Here is a 10,424-nt window from a genome sequence, read left to right as displayed (position 1 = left end):
CCACCAGGGAAGCCCCCCAAACAATTTTTTAAGTTGGATGATATTCATCTTAAATATCTGAGGGACAGTCTTCCTCAAGTACGGCTGTAAAAATGGTAAAAATGACTTCCTTGTGATTAAGTTAAAATTTTTGATGACTCTTTTCACTTGTTTCAGGAAATCTGTTTCTCAACATTTACTCTGGATGGATTCCTTACTTGTATTTTGCTCTAAAACCCAATTCCCTGTCTCTTCAGTGCTTCAATGACAACACCCTCATTTTCAGCCTGTGATACGCTGACCAAAGTAAGATTCTGACACCAGCTTCAGAAGCAAGAAAAGCCAGATTTAGATATATAGTTATTATCCTTTCCGATATTAAAAAAAAAGGAATGCTGAAAAAGTGATGAATTTTTCATATTAGCATTAATTTATCTTCTTGCAAGGATTTAATTTTCATACACTGCATATATTTAATGAGCTTTTTTATTTTTTCAAAATACTAAAAAAAATTTTTTGTATGAAAAGATTAATTCTTCCTATCCCTAGGGTACTGAGTGAATAAAAATGACATCCTGGAACAGGGGAAGTCCGAGTTTATCTTTGTTTTCTTACCTAATAACCTGTTGGACACAGAGAACTGAGATCTCCAAGGACTTTGTTCAATAGCTCTAGGTATGGCTGAGATTAAAAAAACAAAAACAAAAACCTCATTTTATTTAGTCATAGGTAATACAAATATTGCCAGGATGTTGTAGACATGAAGACCAAACACTGGGAAGCCAAATCAAAAGCTAACTCACAGCTTAGACTTTTTTTTCCTCTGCTTAATGAGAAATAAATTATCATTGTCATCATCCTCCAAACAGCTCTCCTTTTTCTTATGCCTGACCCTCCTGCCCTCTCTGGGCAGCCCGTCTTCACTTGGCTTGTGGTAATGCAATGAGCGGTGAAAGGTCTTGTAAGGCTTCTGGGTTTTGACAGTGCCAGGAGAAGAGTGGACTCTGGGGCCCCTGGGGTAGTCCTCATCCACTTCATGACACCTGTCAGCCTTCCTGTGCTTCTCACGCTCTCTGCTGGTCCTGTTCATGGCTTCTTTTTGGGTCTCTTTCTTTTCTTGAGGCCACGTGTTACTTCTCCATGAGGCACGGCTCTTCCTCATATCACAGTGGGGCCTCTTATCTGCTGCTTCCATATGAGGCCTCTTGAACTGCCTTGGAAAGTCCCCATTCTTCTGAAGTTCTGGAAAACATAAAGTATTTCTGCATATTCAGCAACTCCATGTAGAGCTTTCATTGGTCTGTGAATAACTTAGCAGAGAGGGAAGCCAGACATTTAAATGCATTAATGATATGACATTCTAAAGAGCCCTTACTAAGGTAAAAAAAAAATCACTCACTAAAAACTCAATGGTTGTAGTTCTATATTTCTAAACATGGAAAACATCCAGAAATCCAATGATACTTATTTTGTTCAATACAGTTTAACTAGGTTCAACAAGGGAGACAGGGACCAGTGAGAGCAGTAATCATGTCAGCTTTGTGAAAAGTCACGTGTGACCAATTCAAGTTCCTGCAGTGATAAAGAGACAGCCCTTGATGATAAGGTGAAGCAAGATGTATAATGTGGCCTTTTGACAGTTTCATATGACATTTCAATTATACTCTGAAGATAAAGTTTGGCCACAGTACTTATAGGTGGATGCCACACTGGACAGGAGATTATTCCTCCAGATTATTCCTCCAGAGTAGAGATCACTGGCTTAGAGACTGAGTGTGCACATGTGCACACACTTGTGTATCTAAGAGGTTTAAGTGCCAGATCTGATGTTATATTTTATCAGGACTTGGCACTCTTACTGTAAGCGTCTGATGGTAGTGATTCTGATGGGATAAGTGGGAGATGAGGTTACGGTGAGGGATGAAAACTAAGGTCAACAGAACCCTGAAAGATTAAAGAAGTCACCAATAAAAAAATGGGACAGAGTGCGAAGTAGTATACTTAGGGGACAAAACTGAATTCTAGAATATAGAGCAAAAGTAAGTATCCATAATTACTTATAGACTTCAGTATAAAATATAAAGTCCAATATAGTGAGCCTCAAAGTGGATCTGTGCCACAGAGTTGCTGATATAACTAATTAAAAAGGAGAACAAAGGATATTTCCCTGATTATAAAAGTTATAAATGCTCATTAAAGAAAAGTTGGGAAATACAGAAAAGTACAGAGAAAATAACAGAGAAACCATCCACAACCCTTTAATCCAGAGATGCCATTTTGGTGCATTTCTTTGTAATCTTTTAAAAATTTAGTTGTCTAATCATTATCTTCTTGTACTATAATTTCTCTACATAGAGAGATAAAATATGCAGAAGTTGAGAGGTAATTCCTCTACTTTCCTCCAAAATTACTATCTTCGTTTTGAAAGGACCTGAACTCAGAGAGAGAGTCTGGAAGAGAATAATGAAAAGGCCAAGGGTCAACAATGTATGAGTTAACTTGAAAAATATAGAACTATTTGGTCCTGAAAGCAAAAAAAATAACTTTGTAAACCACTGTGAAGCATACAGCAAGAAAGAAGAGTGGCAGAGAAAATAAGCCTAAATTATAAAATAATTTGGTGAGAAAGAACATTATGTTAGCAACAGCAAATAAAGAAATGGAGGGTGGCTGTGGATCTGGAGCTCTGTTCATAATGGTGGCCAATAAAAAATGACTTCTTTGGGGAAGCTCCAGGAATCACCTAGCAGGGCAAGCTTTTCTTTGCTTGAAAAATACTAGAGATATAAAGAGGGAGAACATAATTATTTGTCTAAAAGAAAAATCTCAAAGGAAGCTTTAAAAACTCTGCATGCATAAATGGATATAAGTATTTTCTGGACATTTTCTAAAATGATCATTATGTGAGAAAAATGTTCACGGTGAATAGATTAAAACACAGGATTTTGGAAGTGGGTGCTTGATTTCTGGAGATCAAGGAAGTTCCAGTTTCGGGCTTCCCTGGTGGCGCAGTGGTTAAGAATCCACTTGCTGATGCAGGGGACACGGGTTCGAGCCCTGGGCTGGGAAGATCTCACATGCTGTGGAGCAACTAAGCCCGTGCACCACAACTACTGAGCCTGCACTCTAGACCCCACGAGCCACAACTACTGAAGCCTGCGTGCCTAGAGCCTAAGCTCTGCAACAGGAGAAGCCACTGCAATGAGAAGCCCGCGCACCGCAACAAAGAGTAGCCCCCACTCGCCGCAACTAGAGAAAGCCCACGTGCAACAACAAAGACCCAACACAGCCAAAAATAAATAAATTAAATAAATAAATTTTTAAAAAAGAAAAGAAAAAAAGAAAGTTCCAGTTTCTATAGTAACTATTAAAAACATTTTCTGTCCTAACCAAAGGCCCACAAAGCAGTTTGCAAAGACAGTGCAAAAAAAGAAATTAAGGAACTATTGCAAAGGTGATTTAGTAAGAAATCTAGTAACATACCTTTCACTTTTCGTTTTATTCTCTGATCTCTCTCCCGGATTTCATATTTGTCATCATAGTAGTAGATGAATGGAGATGTTGGAAAGGTCTGGTTAAACATTCGTCTTTCTGTACATTCCTGCAAATTGTATTTGAAATTATGATGTCACAAGGTCACACTGTTCAGACAACTTTTTTTGTAAGATTATGGACCACTGTAATTAGTGACCAGCCCCCATTGCTGATACTCACACTGTGGCTGCAGGATGTGGTCTTGCTGGGACACTGGGAGGATCAGCCAAACACCCGATCATGCTTACATGCTAGTCTTTCAGGCTTGGATTTTCTTCCTTTATTTCTTTACCTACAAAACCCTTCTTATCTTCTTTAAATCTTCCCTGCCAACCCTCTCCCCCAGCAATGACTTGTTCCTCTGTTGCAGGGTTTATTTTATTTAAAATTATGTTTTATCAGCTCTTTGCTTGTCTGTCTCTTCTAACAGCCTTCCATCAAGTGTTTCTCCTTTTCTTCTTCTCTTCACATTTACACCCTCAATGTGGGGGTAAATTCTTAGCCCTTTACTCCTTTTCATCCACACAAGTAGTTTTTTGCAAGCTTATTTTAAGCCAACACTCACTGCTCACAAGGGCAGTGATTCTTATGGTGGGGAGCAGGGTGGTGGTGGGTTGTGCCTAGCTTGAAAATGTTCCTAGGTAATTCTGAAGGAAACCTCTCTTCTCTTTGCTCCCCCTACTCAAGAAGAGATCACTCCTCTCACTCACCCCAGGACAGCTCCCTACTCTCCTGACTCTGGCCTTCTGGTAGCTGCTACTTTCCAAATCCACATCCTTGGCCTGACCCAAGTCCCATGTAGTAGGCTTTGTTTATCCTGGTCTGTGACACATATCCATTCAGCTTGTCTCAAACCAAATAATGTCTTTCATTTGAAAGAGGCTTCATTTTGGAACTTTCCGCTTCTGTCTTCTGCCATCTTGCCTAAAAGTTATTATAAACGTTCAGTGCTTCTTAGCTAGGTACTGAAGAAAATTAAACTACAAGTATCCCCTGCTTTTAAAAAGTTTGCTTTATACCGCTTCACTTTTATGAAAGACCTGTTTTCACTAGCAGAAAGAAATATGAAGAGGATTTTCACCTTTACAAGAAAAGGTGAAAAGTGAAAATAGTGTTTAGCACTTGTTTTGCAGCAACCATACAGAGACAGTGAGCACCCGGAGCAGTGAGAGTGGCACCACCAAGCTCCTCCCCCAGGAACTACACTCAGCATCTCGGCATCAAGCCACCATAGCTTTGAACTGTGTCTGTGAGCATCTGTGCTTTATCTCCATTTATTTTTTGCATTCGTTAGAAAGATGTGTTGTAAGGTAACTGCTGCTTTGCTTTACAGCTACTTTGGCTTAGGAAAGGTTTCACAGGAACGCTCTACTTTCAGATAATGGGGAAAATCTGTACCTCTTAGGAAGAAAGTATGTGAAATATCTGCATAGAATTCAGCTGATTTATCATAACTTTGTCATTATATACTCAACTTGTAATTCTTTTTTTTTCTTAACATCTTTATTGGAGTATAATTGCTTTATAATGGTGTGTTACTTTCTGCTTTATATCAAAGTGAATCAGCTATACATATACATACATCCCCATAACCCCTCCCTCTTGCATCTCCCTCTCACCTGCCCTATCCCACCCCTCTAGGTGGTCACAAAGCACCGAGCTGATCTCCCTGTGCTATGTGGCTGCTTCCCACTAGCTATCGATTTTACATTTGGTAGTGTATATATGTCCATGCCACTCTCTCACTTCGTCCCAGCTTACCATTCCCCTTCCCCGTGTCCTCAAGTCCATTCTCTACGTCTGCGTCTTTATTCCTGTCCTGCCCCTAGGTTCTTCAGAACCATTTTTTTCTTTTTTTAGATTTCATGTATATGTGTTAGCATACAGTATTTGTTTTTCTTTTTCTGACTTACTTCACTCTGTATGACAGACTCTAGGTCCATCCACCTCATTACAAATAACTCAATTTCGTTTCTTTTTATGGCTGAGTAATATTCCATTGTATATATGTACATCTTCTTTATCCATTCATCTGTCGATGGACACTTAGGTTGCTTCCATGTCCTGGCTATTGTAAATAGAGCTGCAATGAACATTGTGGTACATGACTCTTTTTGAATTACTATGCCTAGTAGTGGGATTGCTGGGTCATATGGTAGTTCTATTTGTAGTTTTTTAAGGAACCTCCATACTGTTTTCCATAGTGGCTGTATCCATTTACATTTCCACCAACAGAGCAAGAGGTCAACTTGTAATTCTAAGATACTTCACCAAACTGGCCACCATACACTTAGAAACATAATTTGTAGATTTTAAAAACTAGGAATCATTCTAAATATACACTTAAGTATAGAAAATAAAGTAATAGAAATCTGTACCTAACCATTTAGCTTTATCAAATCAACATTTACCCTTAATTTAGTTGTTTCCCCCTAAGCATTAATGATATAATGAGATCCTCTGTCTAACTCTCCTTCCCACTTCCCATTCATCTCCTTCCCTTTCCAGAAGCTTCCATGGTCTTAAAGTTGGTGCCTGCCATTCTCATGTTTTCATACTCTTACTATTAATAAATATTCCAATAAACAACAGTATAACTTTGAAGTGTTCAGATTTCACAAAAATGGTAACATTCTGTAGATATTTTGAAGTATTTTTAGGTTATAATAGTTTCACAGACTAAGGTGAGTGGTGTTCTTTGGATTATCTATCTGAATAAAGGTTTGGTAACACTTGACTACAAACCCACCTGGGTCTGGTATATTTTGGTGGGGAGAATTCTGATTATTAATTCAGTTTCTTTAGTGGTATTGGTTCATCTAAGTTTGTTCTTCAATCATTTTGATTAATTTATATTTTTGCAGAGAATTATTTGTTTTAGCTGCATTTTCAGATTTAACATTGAACTTTATTTTTTGTTTGTTTTTTGGCCACGCAGCATGCAGTATCTTAGTTCCCCCACCAGGGATCAAACCTGTGCCCCCTGCAGTAGAAGCACAGAGTTTTAACCACTGGACAGCCAGGGAAGTCCCTAACACTGAACTTTATGAAGTTTATACAGTATTCTTTAAGTAAAAAATTATACTGTATTTTAAGCTATTTACACTTTTTCACTCATTGTTTATTTGTACCTTTTCCTCTTCTTCGAGCAGTTTTTCCAGAAGTCTCTTTTCTTTTGAAAAGAAAATGAACCAGCTTTTGGTTTTGATGATGCTATTAATCATGTTTTCTATTTCAGTAATTTTGGTTCTTATCTTTATAATTTCCTCCTTCCAACTATCTTCAGATTTAACCTGTTGTTGAGTTTCTGGATCTTTTTGGGCTTTTTTGGGTGTTGAAAGTTATAAGGCAAACCTATAGGGTAACATAAAGAATTGCTTTTATAAATCACTATCCATGGTGGCACCAAGTTTCCAGAAGAAATGATACCCATAAGAGATCTGGGGGCTTCCCTGGTGGCACAGTGGCTGAGAGTCCGCCTGCTAATGCAGGGGACACGGGTTCATGCCCCGGTCCAGGAAGATCCCACATGCCGTGGAACGGCTGGGCCCGTGAGCCATGGCTGCTGAACCTGCGCGTCCGAAGCCTGTGCTCCGCAACAGGAGAGGCCACAACATGAGAGGCCTGCGTATCGCAAAAAAAAAAAAAATTTGGGTCTAAGATTCTACTATGGTTTGAATGTTTGTGTATCCCCCCACCCAATTCATGTGTTGAAATCTAAACCTCAAGGTGATGGTATTAGGAGGTGGACCCTTTGGGAGGTGATTAGATCACAAGGGTGGAACTCTTGTAAAAGAGAACCCACAGAGCTCTCTAGCCTCTTCCACCATGTGAGGACACAGCAAGAAAGTGCCATCTATGAGGAAGCGGTCCTCACAAGACACTGATTCTGCTCCATGGTTGTGGTGAGAAATAAATTCCTGTTGTTTATAAGCCACTCAGTCTATGGTAGTTTGTTTATAGCAGCCTGAAGAGACTAAGACAGATTCTATAGAATATTAAGAGCAAATTACAATTACAAAAAGGTACTAGAGCTCTTGATATATTCCCAGTGCCCCACTCATCCTGGAGTAGTCTCTTTACATGGTGAGTACTGTTTCCTATTGCAGTTTGCCTCATATGGAGCTGCTTATGATTGTCCCTGCCTCCCCAGTTACAGTGAGTGGAATTAGGGAAGGGCGATGCCACATTCCCCTTAGAGTATCTTTCACATGAAGAAGCTATTTATTAACATCTATAGAGCTGAAGTTCTGAAACTGAAGGGGAGGGGCCCTCAGACAGCTGTAACTACCTGCCCAGTCTCCTATTTGGATCCTATACAGTCTAGACTGATGTGGCTCTACAGAGCTATACAGTACTATAAACACTTTCCAAAGCTAAATGTAAATTATATTTTGATTATCCACATCACTGGTCCCCTCCATTAGCACAGACAATTGATAGTTGGCTATATAATTTATCTACTATTCTGGATTAGCCACACCACTGATCTTCTTCATTAGTGTGGATAATCTAGAGTTCTTCATCTATGGCAGCAATGAGGCTGCCAAATTTGCTTTATGGTAAATTAAAAATTATCTAAATCTAGATTTCAGGGATAAGTTCCAAATGCTTTTAATATATTTCCTATCTACATTAACAGGAGTGACTAGTAAGCAGTATGTGTCCAACTCTAATTGTTTTTCCTTAATTGAACAAACATAAATGCTAAAATTATACCCTTTTGCTTTAAAGAGGTAAGCAAGCATAAATTGTACATCTGTGTGATTAGTGTGGCAGTGGACTGCTTATGTGAATACGTTCGCTAAACAACATCTGAGTTTTGGCAACAAGGAGGAATACACAGAGCAGTAAAAGATCTAGAGATGATAATTTTGCAAAAACAAGGTATTCTCAAACTAGCTTTTCAGTGTGATTTCTATAGAAGTGAGGTAATTATACTGCAAGGTCCCTCCGTCTGTATCCCCATACTATGGATCTGATCACATTGGAAATACCAAATCAGTGCTGAGAGCTCTCCCTGTACAACTTCTTTGCTTTGGACATAAAGAAACTGGAGACCAGGGAGAAAAAATGGGTTGTTTTAAGTCACATGGTTAAGTCAGCAGTAGAGCAAAAATTAAAACTGAGGATCAGAGCTCCATCCTCTCTTTCATATTCTATCCCTTCACTCCACGGTCCTGCTGTCCCAATGTGGAAGAAAAACTCCATCTGTTGATGGACTCTGTCCCACACTTTTTCTTCTCCAGACTTTTTGTCTCTCCCCGTATCGTAGAGCTCTGTCCCCAGGGTCTGCACTGGTGAAGTGCCGTGGTCAGAACTCAACACGTGACCTGCAATACCATTCCATCCTACTGCTCACACCTCTATCCATTTTGTAGACTCCCTACCTCTGTGTGCTTTCCGCCTCCTGTCATCAGATCTGACTTGATATTAGTATATTTTGGTTTCTAGGCTATTAGAAGCCTATCTGGAGATTGGGAGTGTATTTCTCCATACAAATTTTCTACTTCTTGTGCCACTGCCTTTCCTCCTCTGTCTCAAGATTCCCAGAACATACGGGCTGTGAGTCTATTCTTATTGCATCCTGTCTCTGGGATGAGCTGTTGCTGTTTCATGCTTAATGAGATAACTGGCTAGGAGACTCACTCCCACCTCAGAGCAGCAAGTTTCTGCTTTGACACCTCAGTATCTAGAACACACAAAGTTTGGCCCTTTCAGTTAGGGTTAGGAAACATGCAGGTTGGATAGGGAATTGGGGCATTTGTGGGGTAGGCAGGATGGCTGATGATACAGCACCTCTGTCTTTCCACTAGCGAGTGTCAGGGTTTGCAGGTGAGTGGTAAAGATTTAACTGAACACAGTACCGGGGAAAACCAGAGACATTGGAGAACTATATAGAAAATCTAAAAATCACGATTTGGCTGGGTCAAAGTACTAGTAATCCTAAGAACTCGTGAGAACTGTAACCATTCTATTGACTACTATGATTTGTCTGAATGATTCTATGAGCTGTATTTGTTTTAGACTAACATGCATGTAAACTTAAAACATTTAGAAGAATGTGCTCTGACAGATCTGTTACTCTGGTAGGGATAGAAGTAAATCAGTTGAAAATATATTAAGTCTTACTTCAAGATATTGGTTTATAAAAGAAATGTGTTCAGAATTACTCGGGCTCATCTTTCAGCAACCACTCCTGAACAACAGAACGCTTTATGCCCAAATTCCACTTAAACTTACATGTCCGTAATGGCCTTCTTGCCCGCAGTTGTAGCAATACACTAAGGCTGATTGTCCAGAAGGGGTCTTTGGCTTTTTGGGTGGTCCAGGTTTGGTCTGCAACATGAATATTTGTGAAGATTTAGTGAATGTCAGAAGAAAATTAAAACCTCATTCTTTCCAAAAGAACTTTAAAAAATATATATCCTCATGGTTTTTATTTATTTTTGGCTGCATTGGGTCTTCGTTGCTGTGCACGGTCTTCTCTCTAGTTGTGGCGAGCGGGGGCCACTCCTCGTTGCGGTGCGGGGGGTCTCTCCTGTTGCAGAGCACAGGCTCTAGGCGCGTGGGCTTCAGTAGTTGTGGTGTGCGGGCTTCAGTAGTTGTGGCTCGCAGGCTCTAGAGCATAGGCTCAAGTATCTGTGGCCCGCAGGCTTTGTTGCTCTGCGGCATGTGGGATCTTCCCGGACCAGGGCTCGAACACGTGTCCTGGGACTTCCCTGGTAGCGCAGTGGGTAAGAATCCGCCTGCTAAGGCAGGGGACACGGATTCGAGCCCTGATCCGGTAAGATCCCACATGCCACAGAGCAACTAAGCCTGTGCGTCACAGATACTTGAGCCTGTGCTCTAGAGCCCGCAGGCCCCAACTGAGCCCACATGCCACAACTACTGAAGCCCATGTGCCCTAG

The 10,424-nt window shown here is 40.2% G+C and overlaps 1 protein-coding gene across 1 annotated transcript in view; it reads right to left on the bottom strand.

Moving 5' to 3' along the window:
• Positions 1–450: 450 nt before the first annotated feature.
• Positions 451–10,424, bottom strand: part of ZCCHC7 (zinc finger CCHC-type containing 7) — a 238,781-nt gene continuing 228,807 nt past the window's right edge. Inside the window, exons 7-9 of the mRNA XM_065879270.1 lie at positions 9,757–9,852; positions 3,463–3,580; positions 451–1,221 (exon numbers count right to left, since the gene is read on the bottom strand). Of these exons, the coding sequence (XP_065735342.1) occupies positions 779–1,221; positions 3,463–3,580; positions 9,757–9,852 (657 nt within the window). The 3' untranslated portion in view covers positions 451–778. The remainder of the gene's footprint in view (positions 1,222–3,462; positions 3,581–9,756; positions 9,853–10,424) is intronic.

Source organism: Phocoena phocoena, chromosome 6 (assembly GCF_963924675.1).
Source record: "Phocoena phocoena chromosome 6, mPhoPho1.1, whole genome shotgun sequence".
NCBI classification, from domain to species: domain Eukaryota; kingdom Metazoa; phylum Chordata; class Mammalia; order Artiodactyla; family Phocoenidae; genus Phocoena; species Phocoena phocoena.
The sequence above is the reverse complement of the archived record's forward strand: the minus strand, read 5'-3'. Positions and strand labels throughout refer to the sequence as shown.